The sequence below is a fragment of the Oncorhynchus gorbuscha genome, unplaced genomic scaffold (genome assembly GCF_021184085.1).
Source record: "Oncorhynchus gorbuscha isolate QuinsamMale2020 ecotype Even-year unplaced genomic scaffold, OgorEven_v1.0 Un_scaffold_2844, whole genome shotgun sequence".
Taxonomy (NCBI): Eukaryota; Metazoa; Chordata; class Actinopteri; order Salmoniformes; family Salmonidae; genus Oncorhynchus; species Oncorhynchus gorbuscha.
Window position 1 is genome coordinate 1,316 of NW_025747245.1, and position 24,566 is coordinate 25,881.

The following is a 24,566-nucleotide window of genomic DNA, read 5'->3' on the forward strand; positions in this document are numbered from 1 at the left end:
CTACCTCACATTTCTAGAGATTTTTTATTTATTTAAAAAAATAGTCCGAACAGGGCAATTCTAGCAAAGCCAATATGAGGTGACAATGTATTAGCTTATAGCCTACTGCACAAACCTCATTGCTACAGTACTGTTTTTAATAGGTTAATGTTGCATAGGCTTACGTTTTTAAATTATATGTTACATGTTTATATTATATGTTACATGTTTATATTATATGTTACATGTTTATATTATATGTTACATGTTTATATATGTTACATGTTTATATTATATGTTACATGTTTATATATGTTACATGTTTATATTATATGTTACATGTTTATATATGTTACATGTTTATATTATGTAAATGCTAAATAATTACTTAAAAATCATAAAATGTGATTTTCTGGATTTTTGTTTTAGATTCCGTCTCTCACAGTTGAAGTGTACATATGATAAAAATTACAGACCTCTACATGCTTTGTAAGTAGGAAAACCTGCAAAATCGTCAGTGTTTCAAATACTTGTTTTCCCCACTGTATGTTACATGTTTTATTCTCAACCTATTTTTCACTGTTTCTAAACAGGTTCCAGAGAAGAAAGATGAACTTGATATTTCTGTTTACTCTACTTTACACTTTCAGTATCAATGTGCTACTAACGTGTCAAGATGTGGATTGAGGAAACTATCCACATACAGGTGCCACAAGTTGAGCCACTCCCCGTGGATACAGTACGTTTCTACCAACTGGTGTATACACCATGACTATAGACCATGCCCACTAAAGTTAATGATCACACCTCTCCTTTTAAACTGAGGTGTGAGAGATGTGCATCATTTACTTGAGCTGGGGTGGAAGTGAGACACATTCAGTTGAGCAGTAGTCTTCTTCTCGTTGGTTTCCATTGATACTAATATCAGATAAAGAATACTAACAAGACATCATAGAAAGAGAATACCAGACTAGTAATGGCTGCAGTTTCCTTGTCCAGATCTCAGAGAGTGTTCAAGAACTTGTCTCTGATCCTATTGAGTGGATCAGTCTCTCTGCTCCTGTGGATGGCTCTCAGACGTCCGCTGGCCTCAGACAGGGGTCCTCTCCCCGCTGCAGACCTCCTCCCCTCGGACTACGCTGCCGACCTGCAGGCCTGCTCAGCCATAATCCGAGGAGACATGGAGGGTCTGGAGAGGGAGCAGCTCAGCCTCCTGTTGAAGACCAAGAAGAAGCAGAAGCTGCTTTCAGAGGAGTTCTACCACAACGTAACTCAGGACTGTCAGAGGTACGTTGCAGACAGAGGGTTCATCACCGTTCCTCTGAGCCAGGAGGAAAAGGAGTTCCCCATCGCCTACTCCATGGTCATCCACGAGAAGATTGAGATGTTTGAGAGGCTCCTGCGTGCTTTGTACACTCCTCAGAACGTCTACTGCGTCCACATCGACCAGAAATCATCCGAGGACTTCAGGAGTGCAGTGAGAGCTATCGTGTCCTGCCTACCCAATGTGTTTGTGGCCAGTAAGATAGAGAGCGTGATCTACGCCTCCTGGTCCAGAGTGCAGGCTGACCTGAACTGCATGGAGGACCTGCTAAAGTCACCTGTCCAGTGGAGGTACCTTCTCAACACCTGTGGAACCGACTTCCCCATTAAGACCAACGCTGAGATGGTTCAGGCCTTCAAGCTGCTGAACGGAAAGAACAGCATGGAGTCAGAGGTCACCAACGGCTACAAGAAGGGCAGATGGCAGTTCCACCACAACGTCACGGATACAGTAGTCAGGACAGAGGTTAAGAAGACCCCTCCACCAATCAACACCCCCATGTTCTCTGGCAACGCCTACTTCGTGGTATCCAGAGCCTTCGTCCATCACGTGATGAAGAGTCAGGAGGTCCGGGTTCTGCTGGAGTGGGAGAAGGACACCTATAGTCCTGATGAACACCTGTGGGCCACTCTGCAGCGCATGCCCGCTGTCCCAGGCTCCAACCCCTCCAACAGTAAGTACCAGCAGTCTGATATGAACTCCATAGCCAGGGTAGTGAGGTGGAGCTACCTGGCTGGGGATGTGAGGAGCGGAGCCCCCTACCCCCACTGCTCCGGGACCTACAGGAGAGCTGTGTGTGTCTATGGAGCTGGAGACCTGCAGTGGCTCCTAAACCAACACCACCTTATCGCTAACAAGTTTGACCCGAGGTGGATGATGTGGCGATCAGGTGTCTGGAGTCATACCTGCGCTTTAAAGCAACACACCGTGTATCAGTAAGGACAGTGGAATCTGGGAATATCTTACAAAAACTATGAAAGGTTGTAAATACAATCGTGTAGCTGTTTTTACCCCTTTAACTCTATTCTCAAACGGCTAGAGTGTGTTTTATTTCTGATTTATACTGTGTATTTCTGATGTTAATGTAAGAGGGTTGTAAATAAAATGATGTAGTTTTTCTTAGACGTTGTGATTGCTATGAATATTCCAGACATACACCCTCCTGTAGTCTTTAATTAGTACTGCATCTAGTCCAATGACTAGTTTCACTGAACACATCAATTCTGTAACAGTTATACCATCGTTATTAAAATCAGACATTTTACCCACATGTTCAGATTCATTTATCCATGTTGACTTCATCTACCTGTATGATCAGTCATAATTTACCCATATTTACAGACATTTCAAACCATGTGAATGAAGTTAAAAGGAATGATGTAATGCTTTTCTTCACCATCCTATCAAACCTGATCGACTGGTTGATCTCCAAATCATTTCGATCCACTCTCCAAACATTTGTTTTGTCTCACACTGTTGCTGGTAGATGATTCACCTGTCCTGTGTACCGGGTAGTCAAATTGTTGTCTGATTTTGAACCATTTCATGTGTCTGAAGGTTCTAACGCTGGCCAATCGGATGGATCAGATGACCATGTCTGCAGTAATGTAGCAGGTATCAAGGAAGCTACAGCAAAGCTGATACAGTGAGATTTCAAACCATGACTAGAGAGAGACTGTCAACGAATACAGCCAAGAGCGGCTGGTTTTATGTTTTTCTTACTCAGCACTGTAAACACTTTTATAAGCCATAAAATGTGTCTTCTTCCTACTTCCACTCGCGCTACAACCAGCACTGTAGCTGTAGTGAATGAGTAGGAAAATGCATCGATAGGCTTGCATTGTTGTTATTAGTGGCATGGCTCTTTTTTAATATTAAGGAATATTCCTCCTCTCATAGGAACATGAATAAGATGAATTTGTGAGGAGTCTCGAGGTTTGCCAACAGCTGGAAGACAGTGTCCCTTGTTGGTCAGTGTCAGTGGAGGAAAGGGAGTGCGAAGGGACGTTGAGAGATGGACCCTCAGTCTGCTGCTGTCTCCCTCCGCTGAGACTGGCCATCAGATGAGGCACCATCAGCCCAGTAAAATAAAAAGCTAATTATATAAATGTACGCTCACTCAGCTGTGCCTCAACAGTACTACAACAACAGATCTATTACTGGTGTGATCATAAAGCCTACCTCACATTTCTAGAGATTTTTATTTATTTAAAAAAATAGTCCGAACAGGGCAATTCTAGCAAAGCCAATATGAGGTGACAATGTATTAGCTTATAGCCTACTGCACAAACCTCATTGCTACAGTACTGTTTTTAATAGGTTAATGTTGCATAGGCTTACGTTTTTTTAAATTATATGTTACATGTTTATATTATATGTTACATGTTTATATTATATGTTACATGTTTATATTATATGTTACATGTTTATATATGTTACATGTTTATATTATATGTTACATGTTTATATATGTTACATGTTTATATTATATGTTACATGTTTATATATGTTACATGTTTATATTATGTAAATGCTAAATAATTACTTAAAAATCATAAAATGTGATTTTCTGGATTTTTGTTTTAGATTCCGTCTCTCACAGTTGAAGTGTACATATGATAAAAATTACAGACCTCTACATGCTTTGTAAGTAGGAAAACCTGCAAAATCGTCAGTGTTTCAAATACTTGTTTTCCCCACTGTATGTTACATGTTTTATTCTCAACCTATTTTTCACTGTTTCTAAACAGGTTCCAGAGAAGAAAGATGAACTTGATATTTCTGTTTACTCTACTTTACACTTTCAGTATCAATGTGCTACTAACGTGTCAAGATGTGGATTGAGGAAACTATCCACATACAGGTGCCACAAGTTGAGCCACTCCCGTGGATACAGTACGTTTCTACCAACTGGTGTATACACCATGACTATAGACCATGCCCACTAAAGTTAATGATCACACCTCTCCTTTTAAACTGAGGTGTGAGAGATGTGCATCATTTACTTGAGCTGGGGTGGAAGTGAGACACATTCAGTTGAGCAGTAGTCTTCTTCTCGTTGGTTTCCATTGATACTAATATCAGATAAAGAATACTAACAAGACATCATAGAAAGAGAATACCAGACTAGTAATGGCTGCAGTTTCCTTGTCCAGATCTCAGAGAGTGTTCAAGAACTTGTCTCTGATCCTATTGAGTGGATCAGTCTCTCTGCTCCTGTGGATGGCTCTCAGACGTCCGCTGGCCTCAGACAGGGTCCTCTCCCCGCTGCAGACCTCCTCCCCTCGGACTACGCTGCCGACCTGCAGGCCTGCTCAGCCATAATCCGAGGAGACATGGAGGGTCTGGAGAGGGAGCAGCTCAGCCTCCTGTTGAAGACCAAGAAGAAGCAGAAGCTGCTTTCAGAGGAGTTCTACCACAACGTAACTCAGGACTGTCAGAGGTACGTTGCAGACAGAGGGTTCATCACCGTTCCTCTGAGCCAGGAGGAAAAGGAGTTCCCCATCGCCTACTCCATGGTCATCCACGAGAAGATTGAGATGTTTGAGAGGCTCCTGCGTGCTTTGTACACTCCTCAGAACGTCTACTGCGTCCACATCGACCAGAAATCATCCGAGGACTTCAGGAGTGCAGTGAGAGCTATCGTGTCCTGCCTACCCAATGTGTTTGTGGCCAGTAAGATAGAGAGCGTGATCTACGCCTCCTGGTCCAGAGTGCAGGCTGACCTGAACTGCATGGAGGACCTGCTAAAGTCACCTGTCCAGTGGAGGTACCTTCTCAACACCTGTGGAACCGACTTCCCCATTAAGACCAACGCTGAGATGGTTCAGGCCTTCAAGCTGCTGAACGGAAAGAACAGCATGGAGTCAGAGGTCACCAACGGCTACAAGAAGGGCAGATGGCAGTTCCACCACAACGTCACGGATACAGTAGTCAGGACAGAGGTTAAGAAGACCCCTCCACCAATCAACACCCCCATGTTCTCTGGCAACGCCTACTTCGTGGTATCCAGAGCCTTCGTCCATCACGTGATGAAGAGTCAGGAGGTCCGGGTTCTGCTGGAGTGGGAGAAGGACACCTATAGTCCTGATGAACACCTGTGGGCCACTCTGCAGCGCATGCCCGCTGTCCCAGGCTCCAACCCCTCCAACAGTAAGTACCAGCAGTCTGATATGAACTCCATAGCCAGGGTAGTGAGGTGGAGCTACCTGGCTGGGGATGTGAGGAGCGGAGCCCCCTACCCCCACTGCTCCGGGACCTACAGGAGAGCTGTGTGTGTCTATGGAGCTGGAGACCTGCAGTGGCTCCTAAACCAACACCACCTTATCGCTAACAAGTTTGACCCCGAGGTGGATGATGTGGCGATCAGGTGTCTGGAGTCATACCTGCGCTTTAAAGCAACACACCGTGTATCAGTAAGGACAGTGGAATCTGGGAATATCTTACAAAAACTATGAAAGGTTGTAAATACAATCGTGTAGCTGTTTTTACCCCTTTAACTCTATTCTCAAACGGCTAGAGTGTGTTTTATTTCTGATTTATACTGTGTATTTCTGATGTTAATGTAAGAGGGTTGTAAATAAAATGATGTAGTTTTTCTTAGACGTTGTGATTGCTATGAATATTCCAGACATACACCCTCCTGTAGTCTTTAATTAGTACTGCATCTAGTCCAATGACTAGTTTCACTGAACACATCAATTCTGTAAGTTATACCATCGTTATTCCTGTTCTATATGTAGTCAACAATGCCAGGCTATAAAGTTTTATAACATTCAGCACACGCCTTTATGCAAAATGGCTTTACAGTCAGAAATGTTCTTACTCATTTAGAAGCAGCTCATCTTCTCTGTGTTTTAATTAAAGCCGCTATAATGTTAAACAATATCTTAAGTAACACCAAGGTATTAAGGCAGCTTTTTCATTTGACTCCACATTTAAGTCGTTTTTGTTGGAACCATGCCATTTTTTTACTGTAGAATACCTAAGACATGATTGTAACTAATTTGAGTCAAACATGAAACTAAACCCAGTCTTACCCTGTAATGCATTGTTAGTATAGTATATAATGTATTAACGATATGTTTTGTATGCCAACTACTGTGGTAAGTATGTGTGTTGTTCTGTTGTACTTGAAAAATTATTCCTAATGAATAAAGACACATTTGGATTTGGATTTTTACTTCAGAGAAATAATGTACAAGAACGTCCAAAAACACTTGACAAAAACCAACATCCTGATTGACAGTAAGACTGGTATCACATTCCAGCATCAACCAATATCTCTTTAGGTTCTCTGTTTTCACAACATATACCTTGTTGTCGCTACAGACAGACAGAATCTGGTCGATCCAGACAGATGACAGGAACTTTTTCATGTAGGATTCTTTCAAAGACATTAGCAGTAAACCGTTTCCAGGTCATGCAAAGCCTGCAGTAAAGCGTTTCCTGGTGCTGTGAAACCTGCTCTATTTAACATCACTCTGTGGGGTCATGTGACCAAAAATAAGGATCAAATAAAATAAAAACATAAAAATATATATTAATCTTTGTCCTTTCTCACCTGTTGAATATAAATATATATTTAAATGTAATGAAGAACAAGCATTAACCCTCAGTAACAGATTGCCTTAAATACATTGCAGATACAAAAAGTAACTATGACATCAACATTTCTATGTTTGGCTTGATACATAAAAGGTTACAGAGCACGGTGGAGAGATTGACCAGAGAGAGAGAGGGTCGTAACAATGAGAGAGGGAGAGAGAGGGTCGTAACAATGAGAGAGGGAGAGAGAGGGTCGTAACAATGAGAGAGGGTCGTAACAATGAGAGAGGGAGAGAGAGAGGGTCGTAACAATGAGAGAGGGTCGTAACAATGAGAGAGGGTCGTAACAATGAGAGAGGGAGAGAGAGGGTCGTAACAATGAGAGAGGGAGAGAGAGGGTCGTAACAATGAGAGAGGGAGAGAGAGGGTCGTAACAATGAGAGAGGGAGAGAGAAGGTCGTAACAATGAGAGAGGGAGAGAGATGGAGAGAGAGGGTTGTAACAATTAGAGAGGGAGAGAGAGGGTCGTAACAATGAGAGAGGGTCGTAACAATGAGAGAGGGAGAGAGGGGGTCGTAACAATGAGAGAGGGAGAGAGAGGGTCGCAACAATGAGAGCGGGAGAGAGGGGTTGTAACAATGAGAGAGGGAGAGAGGGGTTGTAACAATGAGAGAGGGAGAGAGGGGTTGTAACAATGAGAGAGGGAGAGAGGGGGTTGTAACAATGAGAGAGGGAGAGAGGGGGTTGTAACAATGAGAGAGGGAGAGAGAGGGTCGTAACAATGAGAGAGGGAGAGAGAGAGGGTCGTAACAATGAGAGAGGGAGAGAGAGGGTCGTAACAATGAGAGAGGGAGAGAGAGAGGGTCGTAACAATGAGAGAGGGAGAGAGAGGGTCGTAACAATGAGAGAGGGAGAGAGAGAGGGTCGTAACAATGAGAGAGGGAGAGAGGGGGTCGTAACAATGAGAGAGGGAGAGAGAGGGTTGTAACAATGAGAGAGGGAGAGAGAGAGGGTCGTAACAATGAGAGAGGGAGAGAGAGGGTCGTAACAATGAGAGAGAGGGAGAGAGAGAGGGTCGTAACAATGAGAGAGAGGGAGAGAGAGAGGGTCGTAACAATGAGAGAGGGAGAGAGAGGGTCGTAACAATGAGAGAGGGAGAGAGAGGGTCGTAACAATGAGAGAGGGAGAGAGAGAGGGCCGTAACAATGAGAGAGGGAGAGAGAGGGTCGTAACAATGAGAGAGGGAGAGAGAGAGGGTCGTAACAATGAGAGAGGGAGAGAGAGGGTCGTAACAATGAGAGAGGGAGAGAGAGAGGGTCGTAACAATGAGAGAGGGAGAGAGGGGGTCGTAACAATGACAAAAGGAGAGTTAGAGGGTTGTAACAAAGTAACAGGGAGAATGGTCTCCTGCACCTGGGCTAGCTCTCTAAGTCTCTCCAGTTGCAACACACATTATCAACAGTAAAGGCTGATCAGCTGTGGTTCTGAACATTCGTCATCGGTCTGGAGCTGTGCAGGACAGACAGAGCAGAGCTAGCAAGCCGCCCAGGTAGTCTTACTCTGTCTCTGGCATGGCTGCCATCTCCACTCTGACGGGTTTCTCCTGGTCGAGCCTGTGGAAAGAGAATAATCGTCAGAGCTCTGGGACTGGAACCAAACCCCTAACTGACCTCCACTATACTAAGATGTATAACACCATGAGGACTGGAACCAAACTCCTAACTGACCCCCACTATACTAAGTAGAACACCATGAGGACTGGAACCAAACCCCTAACTGACCTCCACTATACTAAGTAGAACACTGAGGACTGGAACCAAACCCCTAACTGACCCCCACTATACTAAGTAGAACACTGAGGACTGGAACCAAACCCCTAACTGACCCCCACTATACTAAGTAGAACACCATGAGGACTGGAAGCTAACCCCTAACTGACCTCCACTATACTAAGAAGTATAACACCATGAGGACTGGAACCAAACCCTAACTGACCTCCACTAAACTAAGTAGAACACCATGAGGACTGGAAGCTAACCCCTAACTGACCTCCACTATACTAAGTAGAACACCATGAGGACTGGAAGCTAACCCCTAACTGACCTCCACTATACTAAGAAGTATAACACCATGAGGACTGGAACCAACCCCTAACTGACCTCCACTATACTAAGTATAACACCATGAGGACTGGAACCAAACCCCTAACTGATCTCAACTATACTAAGAAGTATAACACCATGAGGACTGGAACCAAACCCCTAACTGACCCCCACTATACTAAGTAGAACACCATGAGGACTGGAACCAAACCCCTAACTGACCTCCACTATACTAAGTAGTATAACACCATGAGTACTGGAACCAAACTCCTAACTGAGCGTCTGCTAAATGACTTAAATGTAAATGTAAATGTAAGTAGAACACCATGTGTACTGGAAACAAACCCCTAACTGACCTCCACTATACTAAGTAGAACACCATGAGGACTGGAACCAAACCCCTAACTGACCTCCACTATACTAAGAAGTAAACACCATGAGGACTGGAAGCTAACCCCTAACTGAACCCCACTATACTAAGTAGAACACTGAGGACTGGAATCAAACCCCTAACTGACCCCCACTATACTAAGTAGAACACTGAGGACTGGAACCAAACCCCTAACTGACCCCCACTATACTAAGTAGTATAACACCATGAGTACTGGAACCAAACCCCTAACTGACCTCCACTATACTAAGTAGAACACCATGAGGACTGGAAGCTAACCCCTAACTGACCTCCACTATACTAAGAAGTACACACCATGAGGACTGGAACCAACCCCTAACTGACCTCCACTATACTAAGAAGTAAACACCATTAGGACTGGAAGCTAACCCCTAACTGAACCCCACTATACTAAGAAGTATAACACCATGAGGACTGGAACCAACCCCTAACTGACCTCCACTATACTAAGTAGAACACCATGAGGACTGGAAGCTAACCCCTAACTGACCTCCACTATACTAAGTAGAACACCATGAGGACTGGAAGCTAACCCCTAACTGACCTCCACTATACTAAGACGTATAACACCATGAAGACTGGAAGCTAACCCCTAACTGACCTCCACTATACTAAGAAGTATAACACCATGAGGACTGGATCCAAACCCCTAACTGACCCCCACTATACTAAGTATAACACCATGAGGACTGGAACCAAACTCCTAACTGACCTCCACTATACTTAGTAGAACACTGAGTACTGGAACCAAACCCCTAACTGACCCCCACTATACTAAGTAGAACACCATGAGGACTGAAACCAAACCCCTAACTGACCTCCACTATACTAAGTAGAACACTGAGGACTGGAACCAAACCCCTAACTGACCTCCATTATACTAAGTAGAACACCATGAGGACTGGAACCAAACCCCTAACTGACCTCCACTGTACTAAGTAGAACACTGAGGACTGGAACCAAACCCCTAACTGACCTCCACTATACTAAGTAGAACACCATGAGTACTGGAACCAAATCCCTAACTGACCTCCACTATACTAAGTAGTATAACACCGTGAGGACTGGAACCAAACCCCTAACTGAACCACACTATACTAAGTAGAACACTGAGGACTGGAACCAACCCCTAACTGACCTCCACTATACTAAGAAGTAGAACACCATGAGTACTGGAACCAAACCCCTAACTGACCTCCACTATACTAAGTAGAACACTGAGTACTGGAACCAAACCCCTAACTGACCTCCACTATACTAAGTAGAACACTGAGGACTGGAACCAAACCCCTAACTGACCCCCACTATACTAAGAAGTATAACACCATGAAGACTGGAACCAACCCCTAACTGACCTCCACTATACTAAGTAGAACACCATGAGGACCGGAACCAACCCCTAACTGACCTCCACTATACTAAGAAGTATAACACCATGAAGACTGGAACCAACCCCTAACTGACCTCCACTATACTAAGTAGAACACCATGAGGACTGGAAGCTAACCCCTAACTGACCTCCACTATACTAAGTAGAACACTGAGGACTGGAACCAAACCCCTAACTGACCCCCACTATACTAAGAAGTATAACACCATGAGGACCGGAACCAACCCCTAACTGACCTCCACTATACTAAGAAGTATAACACCATGAAGACTGGAACCAACCCCTAACTGACCTCCACTATACTAAGTAGAACACCATGAGGACTGGAAGCTAACCCCTAACTGACCTCCACTATACTAAGTAGAACACCATGAGGACTGGAAGCTAACCCCTAACTGACCTCCACTATACTAAGAAGTATAACACCATGAGGACTGGAACCAACCCCTAACTGACCTCCACTATACTAAGTAGAACACCATGAGGACTGGAACCAACCCCTAACTGACCTCCACTATAATAAGTAGAACACTGAGGACTGGAACCAAACCCCTAACTGACCCCCACTATACTAAGAAGTATAACACCATGAGGACTGGAACCAACCCCTAACTGACCTCCACTATACTAAGTAGAACACCATGAGGACTGGAAGCTAACCCCTAACTGAACCCCACTATACTAAGTAGAACACTGAGGACTGGAATCAAACCCCTAACTGACCCCCACTATACTAAGTAGAACACTGAGGACTGGAACCAAACCCCTAACTGACCCCCACTATACTAAGTAGTATAACACCATGAGTACTGGAACCAAACCCCTAACTGACCTCCACTATACTAAGTAGAACACCATGAGGACTGGAAGCTAACCCCTAACTGACCTCCACTATACTAAGAAGTACACACCATGAGGACTGGAACCAACCCCTAACTGACCTCCACTATACTAAGAAGTAAACACCATTAGGACTGGAAGCTAACCCCTAACTGAACCCCACTATACTAAGAAGTATAACACCATGAGGACTGGAACCAACCCCTAACTGACCTCCACTATACTAAGTAGAACACCATGAGGACTGGAAGCTAACCCCTAACTGACCTCCACTATACTAAGTAGAACACCATGAGGACTGGAAGCTAACCCCTAACTGACCTCCACTATACTAAGACGTATAACACCATGAAGACTGGAAGCTAACCCCTAACTGACCTCCACTATACTAAGAAGTATAACACCATGAGGACTGGATCCAAACCCCTAACTGACCCCCACTATACTAAGTATAACACCATGAGGACTGGAACCAAACTCCTAACTGACCTCCACTATACTTAGTAGAACACTGAGTACTGGAACCAAACCCCTAACTGACCCCCACTATACTAAGTAGAACACCATGAGGACTGAAACCAAACCCCTAACTGACCTCCACTATACTAAGTAGAACACTGAGGACTGGAACCAAACCCCTAACTGACCTCCATTATACTAAGTAGAACACCATGAGGACTGGAACCAAACCCCTAACTGACCTCCACTGTACTAAGTAGAACACTGAGGACTGGAACCAAACCCTAACTGACCTCCACTATACTAAGTAGAACACCATGAGTACTGGAACCAAATCCCTAACTGACCTCCACTATACTAAGTAGTATAACACCGTGAGGACTGGAACCAAACCCCTAACTGAACCACACTATACTAAGTAGAACACTGAGGACTGGAACCAACCCCTAACTGACCTCCACTATACTAAGAAGTAGAACACCATGAGTACTGGAACCAAACCCCTAACTGACCTCCACTATACTAAGTAGAACACTGAGTACTGGAACCAAACCCCTAACTGACCTCCACTATACTAAGTAGAACACTGAGGACTGGAACCAAACCCCTAACTGACCCCCACTATACTAAGAAGTATAACACCATGAAGACTGGAACCAACCCCTAACTGACCTCCACTATACTAAGTAGAACACCATGAGGACCGGAACCAACCCCTAACTGACCTCCACTATACTAAGAAGTATAACACCATGAAGACTGGAACCAACCCCTAACTGACCTCCACTATACTAAGTAGAACACCATGAGGACTGGAAGCTAACCCCTAACTGACCTCCACTATACTAAGTAGAACACTGAGGACTGGAACCAAACCCCTAACTGACCCCCACTATACTAAGAAGTATAACACCATGAGGACCGGAACCAACCCCTAACTGACCTCCACTATACTAAGAAGTATAACACCATGAAGACTGGAACCAACCCCTAACTGACCTCCACTATACTAAGTAGAACACCATGAGGACTGGAAGCTAACCCCTAACTGACCTCCACTATACTAAGTAGAACACCATGAGGACTGGAAGCTAACCCCTAACTGACCTCCACTATACTAAGAAGTATAACACCATGAGGACTGGAACCAACCCCTAACTGACCTCCACTATACTAAGTAGAACACCATGAGGACTGGAACCAACCCCTAACTGACCTCCACTATAATAAGTAGAACACTGAGGACTGGAACCAAACCCTAACTGACCCCCACTATACTAAGAAGTATAACACCATGAGGACTGGAACCAACCCTAACTGACCTCCACTATACTAAGTAGAACACCATGAGGAATGGAAGCTAACCCTAACTGACCTCCACTATACTAAGTAGAACACCATGAGGACTGGAAGCTAACCCCTAACTGACCTCCACTATACTAAGACGTATAACACCATGAAGACTGGAAGCTAACCCTAACTGACCTCCACTATACTAAGAAGTATAACACCATGAGGACTGGATCCAAACCCCTAACTGACCCCCACTATACTAAGTATAACACCATGAGGACTGGAACCAAACTCCTAACTGACCTCCACTATACTAAGTAGAACACTGAGTACTGGAACCAAACCCCTAACTGACCCCCACTATACTAAGTAGAACACCATGAGGACTGGAACCAAACCCCTAACTGACCTCCACTATACTAAGTAGAACACTGAGGACTGGAACCAAACCCCTAACTGACCTCCACTATACTAAGTAGAACACCATGAGGACTGGAACCAAACCCCTAACTGACCTCCACTATACTAAGTAGAACACTGAGGACTGGAACCAAACCCCTAACTGACCCCCACTATACTAAGAAGTAGAACACCATGAGTACTGGAACCAAATCCCTAACTGACCTCCACTATACTAAGTAGTATAACACCGTGAGGACTGGAACCAAACCCCTAACTGAACCACACTATACTAAGTAGAACACTGAGGACTGGAACCAACCCCTAACTGACCTCCACTATACTAAGAAGTAGAACACCATGAGTACTGGAACCAAACCCCTAACTGACCTCCACTATACTAAGTAGAACACTGAGTACTGGAACCAAACCCCTAACTGACCTCCACTATACTAAGTAGAACACTGAGGACTGGAACCAAACCCCTAACTGACCTCCACTATACTAAGTAGTAGAACACCATGAGTACTGGAACCAAACCCCTAACTGACCCCCACTATATTAAGTATAACACCATGGGGACTGGAACCAAACTCCTAACTGGCCTCCACTATACTAAGTATAACACCGTGGGGACTGGAACCAAACCCCTAACTGGCCTCCACTATACTAAGTATAACACCGTGGGGACTGGAACCAAACAGTCGTGGACAAAAGTTTTGAGAATGAGTTTTGAGAATGAGACAAATATTCATTTTCACAAAGTCTGCTGCCTCAGTTTGTATGATGGCAATTTGCATATTGTCCAGAATGTTATGAAGAGTGATCAGATGAATTGCAATTAATTGCAAAGTCCCTCTGTGCCAATTAAATTAACTGAATCCCCACAAAACATTTCCACTGCATTTCAGCCCTGCCACAAAAGGACCAGCTGACATCATGTCAGTGATTATCTTGTTAACACAGGTGTGAGTGTTGATGAGGACAAGGATGGAGATCACTCTGTCATGCTGATTCGAGTTTGAATAACAGACTGGAAGCTTCAAATTGAGGGCGGTGCTTGGAATCATTGTTCTTCCTCTGTCAACCATGGTTACCTGCAATGAAACACATGCCGTCATCATTGCTTTTCACAAAAAGGGCTTCACAGGCAAGGATGTTGCTGCCAGTAAGATTGCACCTAAATCAACCATTTATTAGATCATCAAGAACTTCAAGGAGAGCGGTTCAATTGTTGTGAAGAAGGCTTCAGGGCGCCCGAGAAAGTCCAGCAAGCGCTAGGACCGTCTCCTAAAGTTGATTCAGCTGCGGGATCGGGGCACCACCAGTACAGAGCTTGCTCAGGAATGGCAGCAGGCAGGTGTGAGTGCATCTGCACGCACAGCGAGGTGAAGACTTTTGGAGAATGGCCTGGTATCAAGAAGGCAGCAAAGAAGCCACTTCTCTCGAGGGGAAACATCAGGGACAGACTGATATTCTGAAAAAGGTACAGGGATTGGACTGCTGAGGACTGGGGTAAAGTCATTTTCTCTGATGAATCCCCTTTTTGTTTGGGACATCCGGAAAAATGCTTGTCCGGAGAAGACAAGGTGAGCGCTACCATCAGTCCTGTGTCATGCCAACAGTAAAGCATCCCGAGACCATTCATGTGTGGGTTTGCTTCTCAGCCAAGGGAGTGGGCTCACTCACAATTTTGCCTAAGAACACAGCCATGAAGAAAGAATGGTACCAACACATCCTCCGAGAGCAACTTCTCCCAACCATCCAGGAACAGTTTGGTGACGAACCATGCCTTTTCCAGCATGTTGGAGCACCTTGCCATAAGGCAAAAGTGATAACTAAGTGGCTCTGGGAACAAAACATTGATATTTTGGGTGCATGGCTAGGAAACTCCCCAGACCTTAATCCCATTGAGAACTTGTGGTCAATCCTCAAGAGGCGGGCAAACAAAACCCCGGGTGGACAAACAAAATTCTGACAAACTCCAAGCAATGACTATGCAAGAATAGGCTGCCATCAGTCAGGTCTTGAAAAAGAGTGGTTGACACTGCAAATATTGAGTCTTTGCATCAACTTCATGTAATTGTCAATAAAAGCCTTTGACACTCATGAAATGCTTGTAATTATACTTCAGTATTCCATAGTAACATCTGACAAAAATATCTAAAGACACTGAAGCAGCAAACTTTGTGGAAATTAATATTTGTGTCATTCTCAAAACATTTGGTCACGACTGTAGAGAGAATGATTTATTTCAGCTTTTATTTCTTTCATCACATTCCCAGTGGGTCAGAATTTTACATACACTCAATTAGCATTTGGTAGCATCACCTTTAAATTGTTTAATGCCGTCTGTTACAGAGATATTCTACATAGACCTACTCTTTAATGCAGTCTGGTATAGAGATATACCTACACTTTAATGCAATCTGGTATAGAGATATACTACATAGACCTACTCTTTAATGCAGTCTGATATAGAGATATACTACATAGACCTAATCTTTAATGCAGTCTGGTATAGAGATATACCTACTCTTTAATGCAGTCTGGTATAGAGATATACTACATAGACCTACTCTTTAATGCAGTCTGGTATAGAGATATACTACACAGACCTACTCTTTAATGCAGTCTGGTATAGAGATATACTACATAGACCTACTCTTTAATGCAGTCTGGTATAGAGATAGACCTACTCTTTAATGCAGTCTGGTATAGAGATATACTACATAGACCTAATCTTTAATGCAGTCTGGTATAGAGATATACCTACACTTTAATGAAGTCTGGTATAGAGATATACTACATAGACCTACACTTTAATGAAGTCTGGTATAGAGATATACCTACACTTTAATGAAGTCTGGTATAGAGATATACTACATAGACCTAATCTTTAATGCAGTCTGGTATAGAGATATACTACATAGACCTAATCTTTAATGCAGTCTGGTATAGAGATATACTACATAGACCTAATCTTTAATGCAGTCTGGTATAGAGATATACTACATAGACCTAATCTTTAATGCAGTCTGGTATAGAGATAGACCTAATCTTTAATGCAGTCTGGTATAGAGATATACTACATAGACCTAATCTTTAATGCAGTCTGGTATAGAGATATACTACATAGACCTAATCTTTAATGCAGTCTGGTATAGAGATATACTACATAGACCTAATCTTTAATGCAGTCTGGTATAGAGATATACTACATAGACCTAATCTTTAATGCAGTCTGGTATAGAGATATACTACATAGACCTAATCTTTAATGCAGTCTGGTATAGAGATATACTACATAGACCTACTCTTTAATGCAGTCTGGTATAGAGATATACTACACAGACCTACTCTTTAATGCAGTCTGGTATAGAGATATACTACATAGACCTACTCTTTAATGAAGTCTGGTACAGAGATATACTACATAGACCTACACTTTAATGAAGTCTGGTATAGAGATATACTACATAGACCTAATCTTTAATGCAGTCTGGTATAGAGATATACCTACACTTTAATGAAGTCTGGTATAGAGATATACTACATAGACCTACACTTTAATGAAGTCTGGTATAGAGATATACCTACACTTTAATGAAGTCTGGTATAGAGATATACTACATAGACCTAATCTTTAATGCAGTCTGGTATAGAGATATACTACATAGACCTAATCTTTAATGCAGTCTGGTATAGAGATATACTACATAGACCTAATCTTTAATGCAGTCTGGTATAGAGATAGACCTAATCTTTAATGCAGTCTGGTATAGAGATATACTACATAGACCTAATCTTTAATGCAGTCTGGTATAGAGATATACTACATAGACCTAATCTTTAATGCAGTCTGGTATAGAGATATACTACATAGACCTAATCTTTAATGCAGTCTGGTATAGAGATAGACCTAATCTTTAATGCAGTCTGGTATAGAGATATACTACATAGACCTAATCTTTAATGCAGTCTGGTATAGAGATATACTACATAGACCTACTCTTTAATGCAGTCTGGTATAGAGATATACTACACAGACCTAATCTTTAATGCAGTCTGGTATAGAGATAGACCTACTCTTTAATGCAGTCTGGTATAGAGATATACTACATAGACCTACTCTTTAATGCAGTCTGGTATAGAGATAGACCTACTCTTTAATGCAGTCTGGTATAGAGATATACTACATAGACCTACTCTTTAATGCAGTCTGGTATAGAGATATACTACATAGACCTACTCTTTAATGAAGTCTGGTATAGAGATATACTACATAGACCTACTCTTTAATGCAGTCTGGTATAGAGATATACTACATAGACCTACTCTTTAATGAAGTCTGGTATAGAGATATACTACATAGACCTACTCTTTAATGCAGTCTGGTTTAGAGATATACTACATAGACCTACTCTTTAATGAAGTCTGGTATAGAGATATACTACATAGACCTACTCTTTAATGCAGTCTGGTATAGAGATAGACCTACTCTTTAATGCAGTCTGGTATAGAGATATACTACATAGACCTACTCTTTAATGAAGTCTGGTATAGAGATATACTACATAGACCTACTCTTTAATGCAGTCTGGTATAGAGATAGACCTACTCTTTAATGCAGTCTGGTATAGAGATATACTACATAGACCTACTCTTTAATGCAGTCTGGTATAGAGATATACTACATAGACCTACTCTTTAATGAAGTCTGGTATAGAGATATACTACATAGACCTACTCTTTAATGCAGTCTGGTATAGAGATATACTACATAGACCTACTCTTTAATGAAGTCTGGTATAGAGATATACTACATAGACCTACTCTTTAATGCAGTCTGGTTTAGAGATATACTACATAGACCTACTCTTTAATGAAGTCTGGTATAGAGATATACTACATAGACCTACTCTTTAATGCAGTCTGGTATAGAGATAGACCTACTCTTTAATGCAGTCTGGTATAGAGATATACTACATAGACCTACTCTTTAATGAAGTCTGGTATAGAGATATACTACATAGACCTACTCTTTAATGCAGTCTGGTATAGAGATATACTACATAGACCTACTCTTTAATGAAGTCTGGTATAGAGATATACTACATAGACCTACTCTTTAATGCAGTCTGGTTTAGAGATATACTACATAGACCTACTCTTTAATGCAGTCTGGTATAGAGATAGACCTACTCTTTAATGCAGTCTGGTATAGAGATAGACCTACTCTTTAATGCAGTCTGGTATAGAGATAGACCTACTCTTTAATGCAGTCTGGTATAGAGATAGACCTACTCTTTAATGCAGTCTGGTATAGAGATAGACCTACTCTTTAATGCAGTCTGGTATAGAGATAGACCTACTCTTTAATGCAGTCTGGTATAGAGATAGACCTACTATTTAATGCAGTCTGGTATAGAGATAGACCTACTATTTAATGCAGTCTGGTATAGAGATAGACCTACTATTTAATGCAGTCTAGAGATAGATCTACTCTTTAATGCAGTCTGGTAGAGATATACTACATAGACCTACTCTCTAATGCAGTCTGATATAGATACATACTACATAGACCTACTATTTAATGCAGTCTGGTATAGAGATAGACCTACTCTTTAATGCAGTCTGGTATAGAGATATACTACATAGACCTACTCTTTAATGCAGTCTGGTATAGAGATATACTACACAGACCTACTCTTTAATGCAGTCTGGTATAGAGATATACTACATAGACTTACTCTTTAATGCAGTCTGGTATAGAGATATACTAAACATAACTACGCTTTAATGCAGTCTGTTACAGAGAAACTACCCAGACTTACTCTTTAATGCAGTCTGGAATAGAGACGTATTCCATAGGAACCAGTTCAGAAAGGTCTGTCAAGTTGAACACAAATTGGATCTTCTGGCTGAACTTTGAGCTGAAACAAGGAAAGCACAAGACATTTAGGGAATGATCTGATAGGTCTTTATTTTCCAACATCTTAATTATGAAAACACAGAGGCACCTACTGTACCTTATGAAAGGTTATTACCTACCTTAGGAAGGGTTTGGTGACGGTTATGAAGAAGAGTTATAACACATGACCACCTACCTTATAAAGGGTTTGGTGAGGGCCAGGAGGGTGCGGATAAACCAGGAGGGGTGGACAATAATCAACGACTTCAAATTCTTCCTTAACCTGAAAGAGGAGAAAGAGCATGTCCTTAGTGAACAGCCAATGGTTCGGCAATGGGCATCCCCGGCTGCTTGGGCAATGGGCATCCCCGGCTGCTTGGGCAATGGGCATCCCCGGCTGCTTGGGCAATGGGCATCCCCGGCTGCTTGGGCAATGGGCATCCCCGGCTGCTTGGGCAATGGGCATCCCCGGCTGCTTGGGCAATGGGCATCCCCGGCTGCTTGGGCAATGGGCATCCCCGGCTGCTTGGGCAATGGGCATCCCCGGCTGCTTCGGGCAATGGGCATCCCCGGCTGCTTGGGCAATGGGCATCCCCGGCTGCTTGGGCAATGGGCATCCCCGGCTGCTTGGGCAATGGGCATCCCCGGCTGCTTGGGCAATGGGCATCCCCGGCTGCTTGGGCAATGGGCATACCCGGCTGCTTGGGCAATGGGCATACCCGGCTGCTTGGGCAATGGGCATCCCCGGCTGCTTGGGCAATGGGCATCCCCAGCTGCTTGGGCAATGGGCATCCCCAGCTGCTTGGGCAATGGGCATCCCCAGCTGCTTGGGCAATGGGCATCCCCAGCTGCTTGGGCAATGGGCATCCCCAGCTGCTTGGGCAATGGGCATCCCCAGCTGCTTGGGCAATGGGCATCCCCAGCTGCTTGGGCAATGGGCATCCCCAGCTGCTTGGGCAATGGGCATCCCCAGCTGCTTGGGCAATGGGCATCCCCAGCTGCTTGGGCAATGGGCATCCCCAGCTGCTTGGGCAATGGGCATCCCCAGCTGCTTGGGCAATGGGCATCCCCAGCTGCTTGGGCAATGGGCATCCCCGGCTGCTTGGGCAATGGGCATCCCTGGCTGTTTAGGCAATGGGCATCCCCAGCTGCTTGGGCAATGGGCATCACCAATTGCTTAACACAGCGAAGAGGGGAATGACCGCGAGAGCCTTCCAATCTCAGACAATATGAAAGAGTTTGAACAGGCTAGTAATAGGGGTTGCAACAATGGCCTTTACACACATACACCACTTATCTTAACGGTGTATGTTGTGATAGAGCAGTGTGTTGTAATGTAGATACAGTTGAAGTCAGAAGTTTACATACACTTAGTATGGAGTCATTAAAACTCATTTTTCAACCACTCCAAAATTTCTTGTTCTGCGCACGGAACCCCGTAGCGGGATGAAATTCGCCAACATACAGTGATCGCTACATAAATAGTCATCTTGCTAATCCAACTGCGTTGTCAGATTTAAAAAAGGATTTACTGCGAAAGAATACGATGTGATTATCTGAGGATAGAGCCCCATAAAAAAAACTATATAATAATAATAATAAAAAAACTAAACTAAAAATATAATAAAAAAACAAACAATTTCAACCAGCACAGGCGTAACGTAACATGACATAATAACTGCATTGAAAATAAATAGTTTACGACGATCTTCCTCTGTTTGCAATCCCAATGCTCATTGTTACACAATGAATGATTTGTTTGATAAAATCCGTTTTTAAAGCCTAACACGAAACATTTTGTGAACCGCTTGTGTCTCATTCCATTTTCGACGACACATTCCAGGTAAATAACCCACACAGAACGTGACTTTTCCAGTCATGTTTGGTTTCACTGCAATCAACTGGTTTGTTTGTGACACAATCAAACCTGATGGGCCTTTTCGCGGGACGTATGGACTGAAAGAAACTGATTTGAAGACAACAAGTAATGACATCACAAAGCACCAATGATATGACCATTGTTTGGTTGATTGACAGTATTTTAACCCAATGACCACTGATCGTCTCAAAATCTAGCTTGGTAGATAGCCAATGAGCTGAGGTAAATGTTAATATGCAATGGTTGTGTGTTGGAAGACCAACCCATGTCGTAAACTCCGGCGTAAAGAGTCATTCGCTATTTAAGTTTTATTCCGGAAGGAGCTACGCATTTACGCACAGCAGATTCAGCTGTTTATATATCAATCAGCGACTAAGTCAGGGAAAGCTAAATCTAAGTCTAGATATACAGATGTACACACAATTTTAGAAGAAATTGATTGGAAAACTGAGACAGAGATTGTTGTAGGACGATTCAGTGATTCCCAAGTGGAGAAATATTTTTTGAGAGGACACTGTTGTATCCACTGTGTATAATCTGTAACGGTGCCTGCAGAAGAGGAACAATGTCACCGTTTTGGACTGGTAAGTTCAACTCATGCTAATGCCCTTGTTTAAAATGAATAATATAGCTCCAGGGTGGCGCAGCGGGTGGCGCCAGCTGTGCCACCAGAGACTCTGGGTTCGCGCCCAGGCTCTGTCGTAACCGGCTGCGACCGGGAGGTCCGTGGGGTGACGCACAATTGGCCCAGCGTCGTCCGGGTTAGGGAGGGCTTGGGCGGTAGGGATATCCTTGTCTCATCGCACACCAGCGACTCTTGTGGCGGGCCGGGCGCATTGCGCGCTAACCAAGGTTGCCAGGTGCACGGTGTTTCCTCCGACACATTGATGATGACTCCTTGCTGTCCCCAGTTCACCTGGCCTTGCTGCTGTTCCAGTTTCAACTGTTCTGCCTGTGGCTATGGAACCCTAAATTGTTCATATTTACTCGAGGTGCTGTCCTGTTGCATCCTCTACAACTACTGTGATTATTATGATTTGACCCTGCTGGTCATCTATGAACGTTTGAAAATCTTGGCGATGTTCTGTTATAATCTCCACCCGGCACAGCCAGAAGAGGACTGGCCACCCCACATAGCCTGGTTCCTCTCTAGTTTTTTCTAGCCACCGTGCTTCTACACCTGCATTGCTTGCTGTTTGGGGTTTTAGGCTGGGTTTCTGTACAGCACTTTGAGATATCAGCTGATGTACAAAGGTCTATATAAATACATTTGATTTGATTTTGATTTGGTCTACTGGGTAACAGGTCTACTGGGTAACAGGTCTACTGGGTAACAGGTCTACTGGGTAACAGGTCTACTGGGTAACAGGTCTACTAGGTACCAGAGTAACTGGTCTACTGCGTAGCTCAGTTGGTAGAGCATGGCGCTTGTAACGCCAGGGTAGTGGGTTCGATCCCCGGGACCACCCATACGTAGAATGTATGCACACATGACTGTAAGTCGCTTTGGATAAAAGCGTCTGCTAAATGGCATATATATATATATATATATATATATACTGCGAACAGGTCTACTGGGTACAATGGTAACAAAATAACTGGGCTACTGGGTTCCAGAGTAACTGGGCTGCTATGTCTCACATTTACATTACATTTAAGTCATTTAGCAGACGCTCTTATCCAGAGCGACTTACAAATTGGTGCATTCACCTTATGACATCTCACCTGCGGTCGATCTGCTGATAGCACTTCCTGAGCCAGCCCACACTGGGCATCTTCTTCCTGGACGTGGCGCCGTTCAGATACACTATCATATAGTTCTCTGCTACCAGGAGCTCCAAAGTGCCGATCACATACCTGATAACACACAACAACAGAGAGGGATGAGGGTTAGGTGACAGAGAGGGGTGAGGGTTAGGTGACAGGGAGGGGTGAGGGTTAGGTGACAGAGAGGGGTGAGGGTTAGGTGACAGAGAGGGGTGAGGGTTAGGTGACAGAGAGGGGTGAGGGTTAGGTGACAGAGAGGGGTGAGGGTTAGGTGACAGAGAGGGGTGAGGGTTAGGTGACAGAGAGGGGTGAGGGTTAGGTGACACTAGGGACCCACTGCATACTAATATTAGATATATACATAGGCTACTACTACTACTACTACTACACAGATACAGGCTACTACTACTACTACTACTACACAGATACAGGCTACTACTACTACTACACAGATACAGGCTACTACTACTACTACTATTCCTATACAGATACAGGCTACTACTACTACTACTATTCCTATACAGATACAGGCTACTACTACTACTACTATTCCTATACAGATACAGGCTACTACTACTACTACTATTCCTATACAGATACAGGCTACTACTACTACTACTATTCCTATACAGATACAGGCTACTACTACTACTACTACACAGATACAGGCTACTACTACTACTACTACTATTCCTATACAGATACAGGCTACTACTACTACTATTCCTATACAGATACAGGCTACTACTACTACTATTCCTATACAGATACAGGCTACTACTACTACTACTATTCCTATACAGATACAGGCTACTACTACTATTCCTATACAGATACAGGCTACTACTACTCCTATACAGATACAGGCTACTACTACTCCTATACAGATACAGGCTACTACTACTCCTATACAGATACAGGCTACTACTACTCCTATACAGATACAGGCTACTACTACTCCTATACAGAAACAGGCTACTACTACTACATAGATACAGGCTACTACTACTACTACTACTATACAGATACAGGCTACTACTACTACTACTACTACACAGATAGAGGCTACTACTACTACACAGATAGAGGCTACTACTACACAGATAGAGGCTACTACTACTACTACTACACGGATACAAGCTACTACTACTACTACTACACAGATACAAGCTACTACTACTACTACTACTACACAGATAGAGGCTACTACTACTACACAGATAGAGGCTACTACTACTACTACTACTACTACTACTACTAC

At 43.3% G+C, this 24,566-nt stretch overlaps 2 protein-coding genes and 1 pseudogene across 2 annotated transcripts; 2 read left to right on the forward strand and 1 right to left on the reverse strand.

The window, feature by feature from the left end:
• Nucleotides 1–441: 441 nt before the first annotated feature.
• Nucleotides 442–2,887, forward strand: LOC124026865 (annotated as a pseudogene).
• A 1,548-nt stretch (nt 2,888–4,435) lies between these two features.
• LOC124026863 (beta-1,3-galactosyl-O-glycosyl-glycoprotein beta-1,6-N-acetylglucosaminyltransferase 3-like) lies at nt 4,436–6,239 on the forward strand. Its single transcript, XM_046339535.1, has 2 exons — nt 4,436–4,444; nt 4,537–6,239. The coding sequence occupies exons 1-2, from the start codon at nt 4,436–4,438 to the stop codon at nt 5,758–5,760; spliced, it is 1,233 nt and encodes a 410-aa protein (XP_046195491.1). The 3' UTR covers nt 5,761–6,239.
• Nucleotides 6,240–8,072: 1,833 nt separating this feature from the next.
• LOC124026864 (BCL2/adenovirus E1B 19 kDa protein-interacting protein 2-like) lies at nt 8,073–23,504 on the reverse strand (the record flags this gene model as incomplete). Its single annotated transcript, XM_046339537.1, has 4 exons — nt 8,073–8,463; nt 19,583–19,681; nt 19,856–19,942; nt 23,264–23,504. Coding segments are annotated over 4 exons (485 nt in total), but the record flags the coding sequence as incomplete, so codon positions are not given.
• Between the last annotated feature and the right edge of the window lie 1,062 nt (nt 23,505–24,566).